Genomic DNA, 22,320 nt, shown 5'->3' with positions numbered 1-22,320 from the left:
AGTATAGCTTGACCCTGGGTATTGAAGCCAATGGGACCAAACTGCTTTTGCGGCACTGCTGACTTGGCTTGGGGACTCTGTGTAAGATGCGAGTAAGAATTCTCCTTGTGCATACATCAGCTCATCCTTCTGCATCTGTATGAGCTGGAACAATCTCTCCCTGGCCTATCTGTGGCAGTTAGATGCACTGAAACAGCAAGGAATCTTCATGAGCCAGACTTTTCTTAAGACCACAAAATGGTTACGAGAATAGAATTTTAGAGCCGAACCCTGCCTAGACTTGAGCAAGATGAGACTTGCTTTGTCTCTGGACATTTGTTGTGTTTTAAAGATTCTCATCCACGCACAGTGGACAAGGAGCAGGTGACTACTACAGCCCTTCCACTACTGAAGCTAAGGGGTCATAACTGAGTAATCTTGTGGATCTGAGCCCTTTCAAATAATGTAGAAAGATGTAATCTGGAGTAAATGAGGAAAGAAAGAATTCATAGAGTTTCCCAGAAAATGGCTTTATGCATGTACTTCCCCCAGTGAAACCCTCTGCTGCGTGCAAAATGTCAATTTCAAGTAATGTGCCAGTGGAAAGTGACATTGTGACATGCTTATCTGTAGGTATAGTTAGAAGCACTCAGTGCACCAAAATTTCTGAATGGGTGCACTCATGCTGAGCCATGCCCCATAGTAGAGGATATCCCTTGAAATTAATTTTTTTAAAGTTAAAAATAAAATAATGGTTACAAGAACTTGTAAAATAAATATTTTTAAATTGAATGAGTTAACTATTTCATGAATGGGCTGATAGCAACCATTAAAATGAATTGCTATTTCTCTTATTTTTGCCATATATATCCATTTTAAAAACTTAGTGATAAAAATAGGTACTTTAAATTTGGAGGGGAAAGAATGGTATTAAGAGGATAATAGGCTTTTGCTAAACAGTGAAGCAATTATGCAATATAAGGAGATCTGTGATAAAATAATGAATTAAAGTACAGTGTTTTTCCAGTATCCTAAAATATTTTCTTCATGGAAAAATGAGAAGGACCTCAGCAGAACTGATATGATTTTTGAAAAGGTGTTGTATAAGGTACATGAGGGGTCTATTATCTAAATGCTGTGAAAATATCTTATTAGATAATAGAACTCTGTAAAAACTTGGACCAGACTGGAAGGTCTTCATTAAGCAGTAGCTGATGTCTGGAAAGGTAGATGTCAATGCTGATCAATTGTAAAGAAAGTTCTAATCAATACAATGTGATTCCAGTGAAGCTTAGGAAGTTGAATTCTGCTTGGGGGCTGTAGCAGAATGCAAGCAGATAAATGTTATGCATGTGATGACACTGGGCAATAGTGATCTGGCACACTCTTTAAACCCCTTAAATGTTGCTGTTATACAAATGAGATTTCAATAAAATAGGTAAAGAGAGACCTTGGTTATAGGATCAACTGAAATCTCTAGCAGATACAAAACAGCAGATATTATTTCAGAAAGCTAGTGAATTGTAACATGTAGTTAGGTTCAGATGAAAGAGAAACAAGGTAGGGCAATCACTAGACTTTGAGGCTTCAGATCACCCACCCAGCTATTAAGCTCATCTGGTGATGCTGGACCAATTATTTTCTTTCAGCCCCATTTACATCATAGCATTATTGAGATAAAATTGATGTGAGGGGTCATGAGTTTTTTGGCAGAAAGATGGGATTTAAATGTAATTTCATAAATAAATGGAAGTACTGTATTTTTCATTATGTAATATGATATACTGTATGATACAAAATACTGCTACTTTTATTATGAATTAATGTTGCATAAGTTTATTATTTAAATAAACATACCTAGCACCTAAAAGAGTCCTGCTTTCTCCCCCTCTCCCAATAAATAATGTTGTTACTGAATAGTCATCTTAAACATAAAAAGTTGATTATCATTGTTGGTTAAATAAGCTAATACAACCAGGACACTGAATTTAATTAGGTTATCCTAAGTATTATGAAGACAAAGTAGCATAGCTGTCATAGTCTGACACTCTAACCACTACTCCACACTGTTCACAATTTTTTGAACTTACCCAATTTGCAGGGTGGCACCTTCAGAAGGATTTGGTCAGTTAAGTGAAGATGCTGCAGTGGAGCCTCCTAGGGAAGTGGTCTTACAGATATGCTGGTCCTGGGCCATAAAACGCTTCATCTTCATGGGTGATAAAACAGAAGTCCAGTGGCTTAAAGACTTATTCTACTGTGAACTTTTACGTACCATAGCTTACTTTTTCAGTTGCCATGGGAAGGAAATAATTTTGGAGCTTTTTATAAGAAAAATCAAAAAGCAGGAGGGAGAAGGAGCTGGAGCAGAGAGAGGACAAAACCCTGAACTGAAAGAAGAGAAGAACTTACCATCACATTGCAAACCAACTCAAAGCAGCCCCATTCACAGGGCATTCTAGGCAAAAGACATTATTTGCCATTGCCTTTCTCTGCACAGCAACTTCGACCTGCCTAGTTGATCTCCCATCCAAGTACTGACCATGGCCAAGCTCCCAAGCTAAGTTGGGCTATTCAGGCTGCTCCTTGATTGAAACCCAGAAACTCACTGATAACAAATGGGATATGAGAATAGGTGCTATACTCTGCCTAGTTCCTTGGGGTCAGTCTTTCTCCAGGCTAGTTTGGCAAGGGATCTTGGAGGTTTTTGCCATCTTCTGAACATGGAGCAAGGGTCATTGGGAATGTGTGCATGTGGCAGAGGTATTTGTGAAATTCCTGCATTGTGCAGGGGGTTGGACTAGATAACCCTGGAGATCCCTTCTGACTCCATGATTCTATGAAATAGTAATTGAACTGTGCCGTTCTGCACTAGCTGAAGTTCATGGTCCTACAATGGTCTGGCTTTGAAGTTGCCAATGCATGGATCCACATGGCCAGATAGGGAGCCATCCTTCAGGCTAAATAAAGATGGACAGTTTTTGTAGCTGAATTAACTTGCTTCTGCAGCAGTAATGCAGGACTGAGTGTGACCCCCAACTCATAAACTGAGGAAGTCAGGGTCAGCTGAGCCCTTTCGAATGGGGGAAGCAAGACGTCAGCCTTCCTGACTTGCATCACTTCCATTATGTCAGGATTCCGTTTCAAGTATTTCCGCATTATTCACATGGAAAATGAGAGGACTCTACTTAATTCTTCACAGAAAATGAATGCACAGCATTCTCATACTATACTGAGGAAAAGCAAGGTGGAATGGTTCCCGACAATTTCTGTAAAAATAAATAACCCCCTCCCAGCTTTCCACATAAATAAACGGGCACCTGAATAAATACCCATGAATTCCCTTGTCATATCTAGTTGTGGGTACACATGAGCATATATTTTGCATACAAAAATTCTCTGCCCAAACGAGCTACACATCAAGAAAATTAGTCTAACCAGCTATGTATGGCTTTGCTTATTGTGCTGGATTCCTCATCTGATGAAGTGTGCTTAAGAGCACACGAAAGCTTACGTTCTAAATAAAAATTGGTTGGTCTAAAAGGTGCAACTTGACTCCTGCTTTGTTCAACTACCGTTCTCTTACTTTTCTATGAGCAGGAAATTTTGGAGTATGAAGGAATACTGCCATTTGAGTTCTTTGCTTCACTCTGAAGATGTACGTTCAAGATTTACCACCTCAACACTCTGCATTTTTGTCCAGTTTCAAGGTCAATCCCTGATGATGAAAATTTGGTCTGTGACTGCCAACTCACATAGGAAATTCCTGGAGATTTTGGGGAGGATCCTGAGGAAAGCAGAGTTTGGAGAGGGGAGGGAGACAGAAAAGATTCTTAAGCGTAGGGCTGTCTCTCTGGTGACCAAGACCAAGACAATTCATGTCACAGAATTCCCCATTACTACCTATGGGTGTTAAAATTGAACAGTGAAAAAAGCAGAAAGGAGAGATTCCTTTGAAATGTGGTGTTGGAGGAGAGTTGTACATATACCGCAAACTGCCAAACAAATAAATACATAAGTGGGTTCTAGAACAAATTGAGCCTATACTCTCCCTAGAAGCTAAAAGGCCTAGCTGTGCTACTTTGGTCACATTATGAGAAGTCAAGAGTCACTGGAAAAGACAATAATGCTTGGAAAAGTTGAAGGCAGCAGGAAAAGAGGAAGACCCAACATGCAGTGGGTTGACTCAATACATGAAGCCTCAGATTGGAAGACCTGAGCCAGGTTGTTAACCACAGGACGTTTTGAAGGTTATTAATTCATTGGGTCACTGTAACACTGAAATGACTCTCGGGCACTTAATATTTTCAGAAAGTTTTTACATGGGAAAGAATGTTTTAAATGCATAGCGAGGCATACTAAAACTAGGAACAGCGAAAAAGGAGATTGGGGAAGAATCGTACTGCTACAGCACCAACCCCAAATCAGACTTTTCCCTGCAGCCACTGTGGCCGGACCTGCCTGTCCTGCATTGGTCTTGTCAGCCACCAGCGAGCCTGGAGCAGACGTGGACTACTGCACCTTTCTTAAATCTTCGTTCGCGAAGCCAAGCCGAGAGAGATTGCCAATAGAGAATCCACGCTTGCCCATAGGAAATAATGGAGACCACACTTCACTGTTGGGCAAATGTGAATTCTCTATTGGCAGTCATGTATAGTCTATGGCAATCGCTGTTCCTAGTTTTAGTAAGTCCCTGCATATCCCCGCCCACCCCCCACCCCCGCAGTCTGAAGTGGTAGACTTTGCCTGCTGGCTCCCAGCTCTCCCCCCGCACTGTGCATGGCGGACCTAACTAACTTCCATTCTCTGCAGTCCACTCTCCGTCCAAGCCTTCCCTACTGCCGTGTCGCGCGACGATTCACGCCGTTTCTCCTTCAGCAGGCCCCTCTCCCCTCGCTGGAGGCGGGCTTCGCGCTCGGCCTGCCCCTCATCCCCGCCCCACGTTTCCTCTGCAAGGGTAAGTGCGTTGAAAGTGCTGTCTACAATGCAAAGTCCGCCTTACAATGGCAGCAGCCAAGCGTGGTCGGCTGCTGGGCAAGGCGGGCGCTCCGCTTTTCTTAAGGGGCTGTAGATCCAGCCATTCGGGAACCAGGGGCTCGCTGAAACGAGAATACGAGGCGATCGTGATCGGAGCAGGTGCGTGTTAGGAAAGGGCGGCACCACACCAACTGGCGGTGGGTGTCCAACTAGTAACCACATGGGGGAAACTAGAAAGAACTTTGCTACATAAGCTTGGCGAAAGCGGAATGGAAGGGAAAGGGCTAAGGAAGAACCTCAAGCAATGGAGTGGAACGGCTGCTAGAGAATGTTTCACGGTCGGACTTATTTGTCCAGACAAGAAAATCCAGTAGAGAGGGTATCCAGCGACGTGTGGGTCTGTTTCAATAGCGCATGCAAAGGGAGTAAGCCTTAAGCTTTGAGGAGGGATTCTGGAGGCTAGGAGGACACAGACAAAACCAAGAAGAGTCTTGCAGCACCTTGAATACAAGAACAGAAAACACTTGCATTGTGGCAGAATACACTTGTTTTTATTGATTCTGGTTATGCTTCTGCAACAGGAGGCAAGTTGTGCAGAGAGAAGGGGGTTGTGCAGAGAGAAGAAGGGGGGGGTTGCCATCTTCTAGGTGTGGAGCAGTCAAGAGTGGTATGTGTGGGGGGGAGGTGTTTGTAAATTTCCTGCATTCTGCAGAGGATTGGACTAGATGACTGTGGATATCCCTTCCAAATCTATGGTTGTATGGCTCATAAGGTGCTTGTCTGTTTTCAGGACACAATGGACTGGTGGCTGTGAGTAATGGGGACCCCAAGAGGTTGTGGCACGGTCCTTCCTGGGCTGTGGTGGAGGGAGGAGGGGGGTCATATGTCTGGGGTTATAATGTGGGGAAGACAGCCAGTTTTGTGACTGTGAATGGGGAACCCAGAAAAGCAGCAGATGGGGCTGTTCTGGGCTGAGGTAACACCTGTTCCTTCCACAGGCTGCCTACCTGCAGAAGGGGGGGTTAAAAACAGTGGTGCTGGAGAGACGACACTTGGTGGGGGGCGCTGCAGTCACTGAGGAGATTATCCCAGGTAACACCAAGGATTCCAGCTGTTGCCCCCCCCATCCCCCAAGCAAGCACTCCTCTGTGTCCTCTCAGTCTTCTGTGCACCTGGCACCTACTGTCTTGCAGGTTTTCGGTTCTCCAGAGCTTCCTACTTACTCAGCCTGCTGAGGCCCCAGATTTATTCAGAGCTGGAGCTGAAGGTATTAAAGGAAAGGAGTTGGTTTGGGGGTTTTTTTTGGGGGGGGGTGGGTGGGAGGGGAGGAAGGATAAGCAGAAGCAGTGGGAAGAGCCATGATTCCAGAGCTGCCACCAGGCATCTGGCAGCTCTGCTAGTGTTTTTATTCCTGGTTCCTGCATTTTCTCACACATTCTGACTTGTGGCCTCTCTTCTCTTGCAGGTAACAAAAGCAAGCCGCCCCCTTGTCCAAGTATCCCATTTTTCATAGAGGTGGCATATCAAAAGCTGCAGATAATAGGCTTAAAAAGGCAACAAGTTTTTTAAAAAAACTTCAAAAAACAAAGATGACTAAAGGGGTTGATGGCAGGCTTTATAGAATTCTCCCTCTCAAATATTAGAATGGAGGGATCACCTAAGTCCAGTGTGTGATGGTTCTGGCAAGGCTGATGGAGGTGGGAGTGAAAAGACTTTCCCTGAATCCAGGGATCCAGCCGATCTGCCCCTTTAAGTGTGACAGTTTAGTATGTCGGGACCCAAAGGCCCAGCTGTCTTTTGTCTTGCAGAGGCATGGCTTAAGAGTTCTCCTGCGTGACCCGTATTCCTTCACCCCACTGTTGGAAGATGGTCAGGGTGGAAAACCCCCCCGCTCGCTGCTGCTGGGGAACAACATGGCCGAAACACAGTCACAGATTGCTCAGTTCTCTGTGCAGGATGCCCAGGTATCAAAGGGAAGCAAAGGCACAAAACAGACAGGGAAGCAAAATAAGCATAGTTGTGCAGCACAGGGAGTTGGGCTCAAATAGTCAGGGATGAAGTCAGGAGGCAGATTGTGAGAAATGGGACCTACGTTTTCAGGGGAGTCTGAGGTCCAGGCCAATAGCATCAGTTTTCTTCTTCCTTCCCTTTTGCAGACCTTTCCCAAGTATGAAGCATTCATGAGCCGCTTGGTGTCCGCCATAGACCCTTTGCTAGACACCTGTCCTCTGGACGTGGCTGCTCTCAGGCAGGGCTCTCTGCTTCAGCGGCTCAGGGCCCTGCAAGGCATGCAGATCCTGTTTCGTGCAGGTAAGGGGATGACTGAGCCCTGGGGGATCTGGCTAACTTCAAATTCAAATGCACCCAGATCAGGATCTCTTTTCAAGGTCCATTGCCTGGTAAATGTAAGAGGCAGAAGCCCTGGCCTAGAATACCACCCTGGGGTCCCATTCTGCAGGCCCTGTGGTTCATTTCCCCACCATGCTGTGCGGGCAGACTGTGACATGCCCTGCACTTTATGCATCCGAGGCTGCCTGTGGATCTGCCTCTGAAGGGCAGGAGTAGTAGCAAGATGAGTAAGAGGAACACTTTGCATTCCTGGGCTGTGGTTGAGCCTCCAGTGACCTCAGCTTTCTTCTTGCCAGGCTTTGCTCTGGGTAAACAGCTTCCCCAGTATTACCAAGTCCTCACAGCCCCTATTTCCAAGGTAAGTGCAACCAGATGACCAAAGAGAGCCTCCAGACTCCACATTCACTAGAATGATTTCTGCTGTTTCTCTGGTCAAACCACATCATTTCCTTAGTGGAGAACTGTCTCTTCCCCCAACCTTAGAGCAACTGCTCCCAAATAAGTCTGGAAAACTTTCATCTAAACTGTGTGGTGTGTCACAGTAAGCACAGAAGCCTGGGCTGCTATCCCACAGTGTTTGACAGAGAGGGTGGTATGAGGCTAGATTCTTTCTAGGAACTCCTTAAAGAATCCTCTTTCTCTCCCTTGCTGCAGATTTTGGATCTCTGGTTTGAGTCGGAGCCCTTGAAAGCAACGCTGGCCACGGATGCAGTGATTGGTGCCATGGCTGGTCCCCACACACCAGGCAGCGGGTAAGGACCAAGTCAGGTGGACAGACCCCCCTTGTTCTCACTGCTGTTCTCTGGCCTCCCTGTCTCTGTGAGTTCTGCTTCCTCCTCATTCACAACTGGCTCTAAAGCCTGAACCTTCACTGAGGATCTGAAATCACTTGAGATCTGCAAACAGGCATTGCTGGGCACAAGCAGAGATTGCTGAGATTCCAGGCATGGCATTTGATTGAGGCTGGAGAAGCTCCATGGAGACTTACCTAGAAGGAGGCCAAGAAACCTGACAGGGGGCCCAGCCTCTCCTGGCGCCCCAGAAAAGCCCTAACCCTCAGTCTTTCCCACAGGTATGTGCTGCTGCATCATGTCATGGGTGAGCTGGAGGGGTGCCAGGGGGCCTGGGGCTATGTGACCGGTGGCATGGGAGAGCTATCCCAGGCCTTGGCTCGTGCTGCTACCATGCTTGGGGCGGAGATCTTCACTGAGAAGGTGTGTGGGTCCTTGAGATTAAAGTGCTGTGCCTGATCTTCTCCTGAAGGGGCTGGAGGGGGTGGAGACATCAGTCTGGAGGAATGTGGGGAGGCTGAGTTATCTTAGAGCAGTAAGTGCCATCATTTGGAATAAATGGGACAGCCAGGTGCCACCTGCACTATAAAGAATAAATGTCCCTTCATCAAAGTCCTGAAGCCAGGACAGCCATGCCTGGCACTTGTTGGCACCACTGGGTATATTTGTGTGAGGAATGAAGGCAGAGACCAGGGTCCTGCCTCCTGCTACTGGTGCCTTGTCAAGATGGGGCATGGGCCCTCTCCAGTTAGACATTTATAGAAGCCATGTGGGAAGCTGCACTTCTCCATTCAACCCTCTACTCAACCCTGCAGACAGTTGCCCAGATCCTTTTAAGCTCTGATGGGAAGGTGCGAGGTGTTGTCCTGCAGGATGGAACTGAAGTGAAGAGCCACCTGGTGCTGTCCAATGCATCGCCACAGCTCACCTTCCTGGAATTGACCCCAAAGGTGAGTTCTGCTCCTTGGCTTAGCATGGAAGGGCCTCTGGAGCATGGGGGCCAAGTCCCAGACATTCCCTCTTTCTGCCCCCAAGCAGGCTTGACCGAGAGCCTGCAAAGGGTGTGGATTAGGTCTCTTTGCATCCCATTACCAGATGAACAGCATGAGCTCACCAGGCGGACACCAGGCTGAAGTTTGGTTTAAGCTACAGGGGATCCATTCCTCCTGCTCTGATTTTGCTAGCCAAGTCTCATTTCTTATATTGATTATCTCATGTGGATTGTCCTGTCTGGTTTTTCTTCACTAGGAACAGTTTGTTGCTGTCAAAATAAGTCTAGGGCTCATAAGATTCTGTTAGTCAACACTGTTCTCCCTGCCCAATCATGCGGCTCAACCTATGTATTTATTTGCTTCGTTTATAGTTTTCCTCTCTCTCAGAGGCTTGAGGCATAAGTGATCTTGGGACTGAGGCAAGGAGCTGTGATTCCCAGTCATATGTGCATCATGATGCTTCAGCCCTTGCCACCTCTGATTAACTGCCAGTGGTTCATTTTGTCTGCAATTCTTCTCACCAGGAGCAACTGCCACTGGAGTTTGTGCAGAGACTTTCACAGTTCGACACACGCTCTCCAGTCACCAAGATCAACGGTGAGCATTACACAGAGACAAACAGGTCAGAAAATTCCATATGAAGTTTCCGTTTGGATGATCCTGTGAATAGCAGGTAGTGACAGAGTCTGGGATTAATAGAATAATATCATCAACAGGAATAGGATAATAAAACCCACCCTAAATTAGAAAAAACAAGCAGTATTTTTGTCCATGCTTGAAATACTTTTTGCTCTGGTTCTGGTAAGGCAAACCACAGCTTTTATACCAGGAAGTCAGTATAATCCTTGTAAAATTGGGCATTCTAGTGAGGTATTATGTGTGGCCAACAGAGGGCATTGGAACACTACTAAGATATTTTCCAAAGGGATTCCAGACAAAAAAATGTATAAATGCAACCTTGGACCCACTGACAGAATTTAGGGGGCCTAAAGGAAGATGAGATTCATGGAGTCCTTCCATAGGAGTCCCAGCCTCAGCTCCTTTTCCTATCCCCCCCCCCAAAAAAAAACCTTACGCTGCCATCTCTGAAGAAGAGCTGACATGGGCAAGATTCTCTCTCCCTTAATGGAGGCATCCTTGGGAATAAAAGTTGGCCTGTGTGTCCAGGGAGGGCTGAGGCACAGGCTTCCTTCTTCCTCACAGTTTAACTGCTAAGCCGCATGCTTACGTCTGCTTAGTAGGCCTATACATGGCCTGGTGCTCAAATATTCCTGAATTTGCTCACTTTACATGGCAGTAAATTTGGTACAGTGTGCTTAAATGTATGCCTCAGAAAAGCCTTGTTCATATTAGTCATGTGGAAAGCTGTATTTAATTGCTTAAGCCTCACCCTCTGCCTGTTATGTCCACAGTGGCTGTGGATCGGCTGCCCAGTTTCCTTGCAGCCCCAAATACAAGCGATGGGAGTCCTTTGCCTCATCATCAGTGCTCCATCCACCTGAACTGTGAGAACATGGAGATTCTGCACCAGGCCTTTGAGGAGGCATCTCATGGGAGGCCCTCTAGCAGGTACAACTGGAAACTTCAGTCCTTCACAGAATAGCTGGCATGGGTGAGCAGGAGAAGGGTTGCTTGATATTCCTCCTCACCAGCATATAAAATCAACTAAGGGGGCGGGGGAAAGCTGGCTGGGTTCCCCTAAAACTGCTGTGAGTAGCCCATGCTTCCCATGGTTCTGTTTTCACTAAATGTCACCAGGATTAGCAAAGTGAGGCTGACACATTCTTACTTCCAGCTCTACCCTAGCTCACAAATCAGAGGCTTCTGTGCGTGTTAGTGGGGGAGAGTTGTCCTGCCGGGTGTTGTTGAAACCCAAGGAGTGACACATTGTAACAAGAGAAAACTGACAAGTGCAGAGAACACAGAACAGTAAGAGGAAGTCAGATTGTTAACACAAGCCTCCCTTTGGCGTATCTTCTGGTCTCCTGGCCTTGCCATGATACAATCCTGGCCTAACGATAACACTCAGGTTCCAGCAAAACAAATGGATATTGTCAAGTTCCTCCCCAATGTATTTATAATCTTGCAAGTGCTGTGGGAAATTCTCTTTTCTTGTTCACTTGCAGTTTCATTAGCTAGGAGAGCCACTGGAGTGTCTAGCAACCCTTGCTCCTGGGATGAGCCTTGTGCAGACGCCCTCATTGAAATGCATTGCCTACTTGCATCGGGGCTGCTTGATCTTCTGTTGCTTCCTCCTTATAATAAGAAAGGGCTTTTTGTCACCATACCCCCTTTCTCATGTCACCCCAATGGTTTTTTTTAATTCCTCTTGTCAGCAGCCTCAACATTCTGCCTTCTATCACTTCCATTGGATGGAAAGGAGATTAACACTTTCATATACTTTTCAGAATAAGATTCTCTGCATGGATGGTTACTCTTTTGTCTGGTGCTGTGCTTTTTAACTTAACATACCTTGTTCTCTTCTCCCCACCCATTCTTCTACTCGTAGTTTTCAGTATGTGTATCTCTGCCAATCAGATGCATCACTTCATGCGTCTGATGAAGTGGGGCTCTATGTCACAGACATTCATACCACAATAACTTTGGTGTTCAAGGTGCCACTTGGTTAGAGTTCATTGAAACCCTCTCCCAAGCAAGCATGCAATGGATGGCATCTTCAAGCTATAAGTAGTTTGTTTCCAACAGGGACCACTAGGAGAGGCAAAGCAAGGATATCCGTTACAGTGCCTACCCTGTTAAGAATCTGTTTATTCAGAGATTATTTTTGAAGACCAGTCTCTTGAGGTGAAATAAATGCCCTTTCATAATATCTATTTGCATGCTTTGATTCTTCAGAAAAAATTCTCTTATGAATTTCCCCCCCAGCAGGACTAATAGCAGTTCCACGGGGGGGGGGGGGCGGTGTATGGAGGGGAATTATATTGTAGAATTGATCTGGGGGTGGGGAACGGTTTAAATAGCCCCACCTTCAGCACTACTTTGATCCTGTTTCGGCTCTTCTGTATCATGTCTGCTTTGGCCCTGGGGTTGTCTTTTGTTGACGGTTGCCAGAACAGAGTCAGCCCTCTTGGCTCACTACTGCAGCTAAAAGGAAAGTGAAGCCTGATAGCAGACGAGGCCGCAGAGGACCTTCTGCAACAAGCACAGCATCTCTATGTCTGATTTCAGGCCCATGATTGAACTGTGCATCCCATCTGCCCTGGACCCCACACTGGCTCCCCCCAGCTGCCATGTGGTCTCTCTCTTCACTCAGTACACTCCTTACACACTGGCTGAAGGGAGGCAATGGAATAATCAAGAGCGTGATGCCTATGCTGACCAAGGTACAACCCCTGACTGAGACAGCAGGAGTGGGGGTTGGGGTTGCGGGTGTCTTGCACTACTTTAGGAACGAGGAGAATCTTCAAGTCCCTGGAAAGGTCCCTAGGATCATGTTTCCCATTTGACTTACAAACCCTGCTGCAGTGTGGGAAGATGTGCGTGTGCACATACGTAATCACTTCCCCTGCTTAGACCCTCTGTGCACACAGACATAACCCCTGGCTTTATATAGATAGCTACTTGCTCTTCCATGCTTCTCTTTGGGGTGAGGTGGGAGAGTTTCAGCCATGATGCAGTTATAGTTAGAGTTCTTGTGATTCTGTGCTGAAGTACCTTAGCCTGTCTGAAAGGCAGATGTTGAGTTGCTCAGTTCTGGGTGACCCAACAACACCTTGCCTGGCTCCGGTTTCCATGTGAGTGTGAGTGTCCTCTTCCTGTAGTTTTTGATTGCGTTGAGAGCTATGCACCTGGGTTCAAGGCCTCCATCATTGGCAGAGATGTTCTGACGCCACCAGACCTTGAACGGATCTTCGGCTTGCCTGGTGGGGTACGTACTTTCTGAGAACCACAACCCACTACCCACTCAGCATAGTCTGCCTGCTGTGAGTTCACAAAGCAAACTCACTGGCGTGCCTAGCTGATGTGGCAAGGTGGGCCAAATCTCTGTCTTTGTGAATTAAACTTTATCTTCCCCTCCTACTGCACACAAAGAATCCCCCTCCCTGTGCAGTTCTGAGTTCCTTTGAATTGCCAAATAGAGAAGGGTCCCTCCTTCTGGGGAGAGTTCTCATCCAATGCTGCCTCTGGTTTTTCAGAATATTTTTCATGGAGCAATGTCTTTAGACCAGCTGTATTTTGCCCGGCCTGTGCCCTCCTACTCTAGCTACCGCTCTCCAGTCCAAGGCTTGTACCTCTGCGGCAGTGGTGCTCATCCTGGTATGTGTCTGGGGGAGGGGGCAGCAGGGGCTGGAGGGGATGTGTTTCTGACAACAAGGGAGGGAACCTGGCCTGAAGGTGAGGTGATTGTTATGGTGGCCTCTGGAGGAGGGAGGGAAGGCTGGATCATGTCTCCCTAAAATGTCTGGCTAGAAGCAGCTATATTCAGGAAGGAGTTGCACTCCCTGCAAGGTAACTGGAGCTGTTTTATTGCTGAAAATGCAGGAATAAAGCCTCCCTTTCAGGTGCCTTTGCCTAAGCGCAGAACACAGCCTAGGCATTCGAGCAGCAACCCCCTCCCCTGGCCTTGATTCTATACCTCCAAAGCTGATTCCCTGCTGTCCAGATGAAAGTTCTTGTTGTCTCTGAATAAACTGAACAGGAGTGTGTCTGTGGTGCAGCAGAAGACAGTGAGTGTGGCAAACTTAATTTGGCTTCAGCTTGTCATCTCCTTTCCCACGTTGGTGGAAAGTGAGATTGGAAGAGTGTGAGAAAGTGCCCCCTGACCAGGGCTTTTTTTTACAGCCCATAGGAACTGTTTACAGTCATGACCAGGGCTTTTTTTGAGCAGGAGCCCATAGGAACATAGTTCTGGCTGGCTTGCCATCAGGAGGTGTGGCCTAATATGCAAATAAGTCCCTGCTGTGTGGAACATCAGGGAGTGTGGCCTAATATGCAAATAAGTTCCTGCTGGGCTTTTTCAACAAAACAAGCCGTGGCAATGACTGCTGATGATCACTATTCCCAGTGGCTCTACCACCTTTTCTTCTAGTGGTGGTTACCACGAAGGTGAGTTGCTGTAGTGACCCTTCCAATCTCTCTCACCTTCCTCACCCTAGGAGGAGGAGTCATGGGAGCCGTGGGCCGCAATGCTGCTAGGGCAGCTCTAGAGGATTTCAAGAGACTGTGACCCAGCTGGAGCACTTGGGCTGCCCTGGCTCAGAAAACTCTTCCCGTTGGCAGACAAGCAGCCAGATGCAACTCCACTGAGCAGTTTTCTCCAGACCTGGTTCCCTTCTCAGGGTTTCCACCCAAAAGCATCACACTCCTGGCATTCCACTGAAGCAGAGAATGAGATGGACTATGCCCCTGCTGCTGGGTGTGCCCGTGCCACGAGCATATTCGGAACAGGCTTGTTGCTGGCTGACAGGCTTCTCCCACTGTGCTGCTGTTCAACTAGGAGTTCTGCTGTCCTCCATGGCCACTTCAAGGGATGCAGCCTGCTATTCGCACACAAGAAGAGATGTCATTTAGAGTTCTGCTGGCAGCTTTTCCATGGGCAGGATGGACCAGTGCTCTTTACAGTGTCATCCTACGTACAGTTACTCCCTTCTGAGCCCATTGTCTTTGGTGAATTTAAATGGGTGGCAGTGCTTCAGGTTTAACTTTGTCACTCTCTGGCTCTCAGTGTTTTTGTCACTGGTGCCCCTTAGCATTAGTGCTTCTTGTAAGAGGCCCAGCAGTCTGTGCAGTCTTAAGCAGAGTTACACCATTCTACGGCCACTGATGTCAATGGGCTTTTGAAGGGCATAGCTCTTCTCAAGATTGCATTGTTAGGTGCCAAACTTAAAACAAGGCAATATATACTGGTTTCTGTTCCTGAAAATGTTAAAACCTGGACATTCTACAGCCATGGGCTCCAAATATATCATAATCCCTTCCTCCGATGGTTTAGAGGCCAGACATCTCTCAGGAACAGAGCCGAGTTATCATCTAAACCAAGGGACAGAGAGAGTCTGCTGATGCTCATATCATCTGACCTTGTGGCTCCAAAGCCAATGCTGGTCATACCTCACTGAGCCCCATTCCCAAAGAGCTGTATTTCTCACTCACAAAGAGCAGCTGCTTGCAAACATCTCTCTGTGTTCTGGCTGCAAATCCCAGCTGGGCAGTGGCCAGAAGTCAGCTGCCCTCTCTGACAGGGACCATGCGGGGATTTGTGCACTAAGCAACCTGGTTCACAAATTAGTTGAGCCAGTGCACTTGGCGTTAATCCAGTTCAATTCCGTTGAAATCCTTATGCATAAATCAGTTTGAATCTAAATACTCCAGTTTAATTGGTGCATGGACGGCCGCCAAAGTGTGTTGACACAATAAGAAAAAAATCAATACCGTACCTTCCTCCCAAGCAATGATGGATTGATTTCATGTGAAGGAATGATTGAAAAATCATTACCGGTTCTCCCTTTAGAAAATGTGTGTTCAAAGATGAACCTTTAAAAAAAAAAGAAAACCTGATTTTTCCTTATAATAACATTGCTCACCTTTGTAGGGATGCACCAACCAAGGGCAACTAAAAGAGACAAGGCTGCAACCCTCAGGCAGATAGTCAGCTGTCTCTAGGTGCTCCTTCCTAAAGTATTGCTGGCAAGTGACACCCATTCTTTTCAATGCAGCTTGCTCAGATACTTTTCACAGAATGCCACTGAAATGAATGGAAGTTGTGGAGCAGCTGTAGGTGGACTTTTCTGTGGTAGACAGCAGGAGTACATCATCTCATACTGACAAATTTGTTTGTGTATGTAAAATCTGAACAATTACTGATGCAACACTAAACATTTTACATGGTAAAATCAAAATTTCTATCATGGAGAAACTGAAAATGCATTCTTTACAATTAATGTCTCCTGCTCCATGCGAACTTTGCCAAAGCATTTTCTTTTTCTGATATAATGTAAGGCAGCCCAGTCTCTTGTGCTACTGGTCTCTGTGTAGTATGTGCTCCCCTGCTACTTCTAGTTTTGTCTCAGCTTGTAATTTCCAGAGTTTTAAATGTAAGAACAGTTAACTTTGAGCAATTAACCCTGTGCACATTTGTAGTGTACCAGCTCTCAGTATGGTTCTTGTGACTGGCTCTCTGAAACTTACCACATGGAGTTGAGGACAGAAACAGAGCTTCGTTATAACGTTTGAGTCCAGTGTTGCTTCGGACAAATGTGGCTACCCACCTGAAGATCTTCCTTACAGTTAAGGCTCATAACACTAGGAGGAATGAACAGTTTCTGCAAGTCTTCTGAAAAGAGAACCGTGATGGTTACACCAACAGTTGCCACTTGGTGGCAGTGTTGCTTCTCTGTAGCTTAGGTGAGCAGCAAGAAAAAAATGAACAAAGCCAGATAGGGTGGCAAGAACTACCTTACTAATGCGGTTTCATTCCTCTTACTGTTTTATATCATGAACATGTTAACCACAGCTATTTTAGTTTCACCAGCAGTCCTTGGCAAGCATGACACCCATCCTTCCGCTTGAGGTACATCCTTACAACAGTAAGGGGGATGTATTTGGAGTTTGGCCTGGCTGGCACCTGAGAAGCATGTACTCCACCATTGCCTGCAAAGGCAGGAAGTGCTGATCTGGGGTATTTTTCAAATTGCTTTTTAAGAAAGGAAAGGGTAATTCAAAGTAATATTGGTGTTTCCCCCCCCACCCCACCCCCCGGTAACAGAACAGGCTGGCCTCAGTGCTCAAACAGTATAGGCTTTTCTACATTCAAGGAGCATGCTGCCTCAGAGCTACTACACACTCACAGTTTCCTACATGGAGAGGAGGAGTATGATTAAGTAGCCTGTGCAGGTGAGGGCTTCCCAATCAAATGACTCTCAAGCCCTGTGCAGAAGTTAATAGTGAATGCAGTGCAATCCATGTACAGTATACTCACAGTTGTGGGGGGTTTTGTTATGTGTTGAGTAATCCTCATATTACAGTCAATGTATGCACAGCCAACCATACCATACAAACCCCACATCCAGATACTGGTCCCTAATTTCATACACATTGACTCTTTTATACAGGCAGATACATATGTGTTATGTGTGAACTGGGCTATGTGAGAAGAACTTCATACACAGATGTTAGGGGATTTTGAAAGTACTATGGTTTCTGCCCTGTTCCTCTAACCTTGCAATATTTTATTTGACTTTACAGTCTCTGGAGGATTGCAACCACTTTTTCCCCCTGAGAAGAGCAAACAGTGGTCTCATCTCAGGATTGATCCAGAGGGATCATGAGAAGGCAGGTGCTTGCATTTTTGACAATCCTTGCCTTGGTGACATTCCTTGCCCTGGCCTGGCCGCAAGCAGGGCATTTACTATCTTTTAACTAAACGCCATTTGTCAGTACACCATCTTGTTAAGGTTATAGTTTTATAAATTTTAATGTTTGATTTATTGTTTTAATCGAACATTGTAACCTGCCCTTAGGTCGTTCACGGAAAGGACAGGATAGAAATTGAACCAAATAAATCCCCTAAATTTCATTTCCTCACCTCTCTGCCCACGACCCTGTGGGAAAACTGAACTAAACTGACGCTGGTAGTAGAGAGGACTAGATCAGCACAGCTTCAGCCCCACCCTTAGCACCATGGGCAGGGAAGGAAGAGGGCAGCACAGCGGCTTCTCTTCCGGAACCTCTTTCCGCCAGCAGGTGGCAGGAGAGTGCCGTCAAAGTCCACGAGAGCTTGGATAAGCTGGGCAGGGCCGATTCACACTGGGCCGAGGGGAGACCGCGCAGCTTGCTTCAAGCTCTTGTTCTCTGAAGTGTCACCGCCTTCTCCAGCAAGTTGAGACTGTCCCACAATTAAAGCATTTTGGTTATAGGTAGGCGCAAGAGGGAAAGGAAGTTGTCCACCAGCATTTATTTGAATATTTGTACCCCATCGTTCTCCCCAACGGGGACTTTTATTCCCTGCTCTGTTTTGTGTTTACAACCACCACCTTGCGAGGTAGGTCAGACTGAGAGGCAAGGACTCGGGGTCATCGAACCAGCTTCCCTGGCAAAGCGGGGGTTCTGAGGCGGGCCTCCTAGATGCCCAGGCGGACATGTGGCCGGGTCTGTCCTTCCCTCCCGTTGCTTTTGTCCGAAGAACGGTAGTGTTTCTGGCCTACGCTGATGCAGTTAGCTTTCGGCGGATAGGGAAGGGGTCAATGTTACTCTGCTGGACTTGTTCAAGGAGCGGAATTGCGGTTCCACCTGACGCGGGCAGAGAAAGGAGGAAGCCTTGCCTTGCCGCATCTCCTGGCAGGAGAGACAACAGTCCCTTGCTGGGCATCCGCGAGTCCTCCGCTGGACTCCACGCCAGCTCTCAGGTGGGGCCCTCCCAACGGCGCCCCCCACCGCCTCACGGGGCTGCAACAGACCGGCCCGGCAGGGAAGGGAAGGGAAGGGAAGGCCGCTGCCGCCCGCCTCGCCTCGCCTCGCCTGCCCTCCTGCCTGGCGGCGCCCACCCACAGGGGAGCTGACTGTTCCTCGGCCACGAGCCGCCCCTCGGCCACGAGCCTCCGCCGGCGACTGAGGGCCCGACCTCTGCGCCCTGCCGCCCCCCCCCCCCCCCCCGTGCAAGCGGGCGGGCTCTGCGACGGCCGAGGCGCTGCACCTGAGACAGCTAAGCAAATATTGACGGGCTGGAAATAGCGCCCGGCCGAGCTGTTTTTAGTGCCGCCCGAGCTGCCCGCGCCTCGCGTTGAACCGCAGAACAGCCCGGGCCGAAGGGCGGACACGTGCTCGGGCCCGCCGCCGCCGCCGCCCTGTGCCATGTCGGGCTGGCCAAGCAGGGAGGAGGAGCCCCGGCAGCGGGGAACGGTCCTTTGGCAAGAGCCCCGCTTCCTTCGAGAAAGAGCAGAAGGGAACAGATGCAGGTGCCGCCGGCGCTTGGCTCTTCCTGCTGCATCCGAGGGGGCCCTGGGGCGCGGTGAAGCAGCGCGTGCTTTGGGGGTGCAGGGCGGGCCCAGGTGAAGGATCTCCAGCAACCAGGCCGGGGACGATGCTTTTGGGGGCCTTGGAGAGACACTTGCCCTTGTGGTACCCAGGCCGCCACGGCCTCCCGGAAGAGACGGATCTCTGCCTCAGTGCAAAGTGAATCTCATAAACCCCAAAGATTCATTCCTGCCCTGTCCCTCCTAGGCGGGTCTGGCATAAATACAGGTGGGGGCAGAAAGGGAACAAGCACTTCCAACGCCCCTTGTTTATAGATGGAGCTGGCCTCACCCGAAAAGCAGAAGGCCCCAGGATCATTTCCTGGCATCTCCACTTCAGTTAGGAAAGGATCAGGTGAGGCGGTGACATGAAAGGCCTGGAGAGCCACTTTGGACAATACTGACCTTAATGGTCTAAGCAAAGCAGCCTCATGTGGCAGTCCCTGTGGATTTGGGTATTGCTTTGGTCCTTTGTCCTGTTCTGGCACAAACCCTGCTAAATCAGTGGGGAGACTTGTTCCCATTATAAGCTAGAAGGAGGGAGAGAGGCTTCCTTAGCACATGCATGCAGGAAGACTGGGCTGTTGATGAATGAACCACAGGAAGCAGCCAGCTTGGCCTCTTGTGGCGAAAGTGGATATGTCCGCATTCTTTTTATTACTTTTGCTACTCTTCTTGGCTGTTTTTTGAACTGGCAGGTCTGCTACAATCACTGATTAAGCCAGACTGGGCTACCTTGTTTTCTTTCAGTAGGTACCATATGTCAGCTCTGCATCTATTCACACCTGCTGTTGTGGCAGCCGTCCCCTGCAGAGATTTCATAATGTGTTAATCACCACCTATTGAACAACTGTGCTCTTTCTTCTGTAGGTTGGCTCATCTTTAAGTTTTTAGTCTAATCTGAATTAAAACCAAAATGTCTGTGCATGTCAGCCACACTGGTTCACAATGTCATCACATCTCAATCTCAGTGCATCTCTTTTTCATAAAAATAGCTTTCTTTGGACTTAATGTATACACATGAATAAATTTATTTTGAATTTGAAGCCTGTGTCTGTGCAAGTGAGAAAAACTGTTTTCTTTTCTGCAGGGGGGAAAAAGCACGTAGAGCAAACATGCATTCCTACATCTCTTGTAACCAATTATCATCTCTGATTTTGACATTTTATGTCTCTAAAGTTAATTTAGTATACAACTAATCTAGGATGAGGTTCTGTTTCCTGTATTTTTATATTCCTGATTTTATGCTTTCAGCACTTGTTCCTGAATAAGCTTTTTTTTAAAACCTGTTTTGCCAGGTTTATTTCAAAAATCCCTCCAGCTTTCTCTACAATGGATTTAAACACAGGAATGCAGCAAAAAATAGAATCATCAGACCCCGCCCCCACCCAGCCACAGGGCTTCTTGGGGCCCTTGGGCCAGGCATAACTCTCTTGCAGGGGTGTTGTGAAGCTAAAGGAGATGACACCATGTCCTGAGCTCCTTAGAGAAAGGGCAGGAGAAAACATGCAATAAAGTGTCAAGTTGCTTAATTGTGTGCCTCTTGAACAATAACTTTAGGATGGGTGCATAATAACACTCCTGTGACTTCTAGATCCAGATATCGTTACTGAAGCACATGATAAAGTGGTAGCAGCTATATGATGTGAGGCACCACTGTGACGCTGGTCCACCCAGAGCCAGCCCTAGACCGTCTGGCACCTTAGGCAAGGCTCACTTCTGGCACACCCCACCCTACACTGATAACATCACCGTGTCACATAGGGGGTGCTCGGTTCAGCCAGAAGGCCAGTGCCCATGGCAATTCCTAGTTTGCCTAGTGGCAGGGTCCACCCACTCCTATTTTTCCATGCCTTAAGTTAACCCAAAGAAGGGTCTGAGTTTGAGAAGCCAGTTGTCTCCCTTGGAACACCCTGGATCCATGACATTTACAGATCCCTGCACACTGGTGTACTTTGGCGTGCCTCCCCAGAACTGGTATGACTGGCATGAAAACAAGTTGTTGTCAGACACCATGGAACAGCAGGAGTCTCTCTTCTCTCTTTGTAACACATAGGAAGGACAGCCCCCTTCTCATGACTCACTCTACCCATTTTCCCTCTTATTTTGCCCTGAGCAGCTGTCTTGTTGCTGGCAACAGGCAATAACTTTGGAGGGAACTAGTTCCTTGGCAGTTGCTAGCACCCTGACATCATTTAACCAAGAGACACACATTGGGGGAAAACATCAAAACAGCGTCATCGTCAGTTTCTTGGTCAATCAAGCTGGGCATCAGAAGGTATCCACAGGATCCAACTGGGTAGTAAGAAACAGCAGGATGCTCATTAAGCCCACCCCATCAGGAACAGGGGCACAACCATTCCTCCAACCAGCTCTATCCTTCCCTATGAAGAGCTCAGAAGCACTGACATGGTGATGAGCTCAGGGGGTATTTGGGGCCATGTTTTTTCTGGCTCTTCTTGTCAGGAACCTGCTCCTTTAGCTCTAAACAAACAGCCTGTAGCCACTGGCACAGTCCTGCTGGACTCTGACACACACAACACTATTTCCTGTTTATCTCTGGCCTTACAATTGGGCTGGTGGTCGGGCAGGATTGCCATTAGACCGCATACCTTGACCAACAAGGCCAGGAGGAGTCTTAAGGGAATTGTTGCATTTAGCTCAGCTTTACTAAGAAGGCTGCAGTGCTGAAGGTTCTGTGGGGAATTCTAAGGAAAGCAGGACTGACCACACAAACACAACTAGGTTAGGTTTATAAATCAAACTACTTTGCTAAATAGCACACTACACTAGCAAATGATCAAGCCAAACAGGTCAAGTCTGGGAAATTCTAGGAGATCTGGAGTTAGTGGTGTCTGTAGAGGGGGGAATTTAGAGAAGGATTTCACTTAGAAGCTATAATGTACCATATAATAGAAACTGCTGTTATCTCCAGGGCAACTGATCTCTGTTGTCTGGTAATCAGTTGTAATTCTGGGAGGTCTCCAGGCCCCATGGAGGTTGGCAATCCCAAAGTGTAAAAAACACATCCTATTACCTCTCCCATGGGAATTAAGCATACCAGCTGAGGCTGGAGAATGACCACCCATTCACTTCAGTTGGAAAGAGCCTGTTTGGTCTTCTCAGAACAAAGTGGGAGTCTAGTGGCACCTTTAAGGCCAACAAACTTTTAGTCAAGCTCATACCTTAAATAAAAGTTTGTTGGTCTTAAAGGTGCCACTGGACTCTAACTTTATTTTATTCAAAGCGTGAGCTTTTGTGTGC

At 47.4% G+C, this 22,320-nt stretch overlaps 2 protein-coding genes across 2 annotated transcripts in view; both read left to right on the top strand.

Annotated features, from left to right (window-relative positions):
- The window catches only part of HPS1 (HPS1 biogenesis of lysosomal organelles complex 3 subunit 1), a 19,611-nt gene extending 17,762 nt beyond the window's left edge, over positions 1–1,849 (top strand). Inside the window, exon 19 of the mRNA XM_060241858.1 lies at positions 1–1,849. This exon is cut by the window's left edge and continues 319 nt beyond it. The gene's annotated coding sequence lies outside the window, so the exon portion shown is untranslated.
- A 3,089-nt stretch (positions 1,850–4,938) lies between these two features.
- On the top strand, positions 4,939–15,991 carry PYROXD2 (pyridine nucleotide-disulphide oxidoreductase domain 2). The gene is made up of 16 exons (XM_060241856.1): positions 4,939–5,115; positions 5,747–5,766; positions 5,955–6,048; positions 6,150–6,223; positions 6,765–6,920; positions 7,113–7,266; positions 7,602–7,663; positions 7,960–8,057; positions 8,378–8,519; positions 8,912–9,046; positions 9,613–9,685; positions 10,501–10,657; positions 12,278–12,432; positions 12,871–12,977; positions 13,246–13,366; positions 14,206–15,991. The coding sequence occupies exons 1-16, from the start codon at positions 4,983–4,985 to the stop codon at positions 14,274–14,276; spliced, it is 1,752 nt and encodes a 583-aa protein (XP_060097839.1). The 5' UTR covers positions 4,939–4,982; the 3' UTR covers positions 14,277–15,991.
- The last annotated feature ends 6,329 nt before the right edge of the window (positions 15,992–22,320 follow it).

This window comes from Heteronotia binoei, chromosome 6 (assembly GCF_032191835.1).
Source record: "Heteronotia binoei isolate CCM8104 ecotype False Entrance Well chromosome 6, APGP_CSIRO_Hbin_v1, whole genome shotgun sequence".
In the NCBI taxonomy this organism is placed as follows: domain Eukaryota; kingdom Metazoa; phylum Chordata; class Lepidosauria; order Squamata; family Gekkonidae; genus Heteronotia; species Heteronotia binoei.
This window is presented reverse-complemented; position numbering and strand designations above follow the sequence as displayed.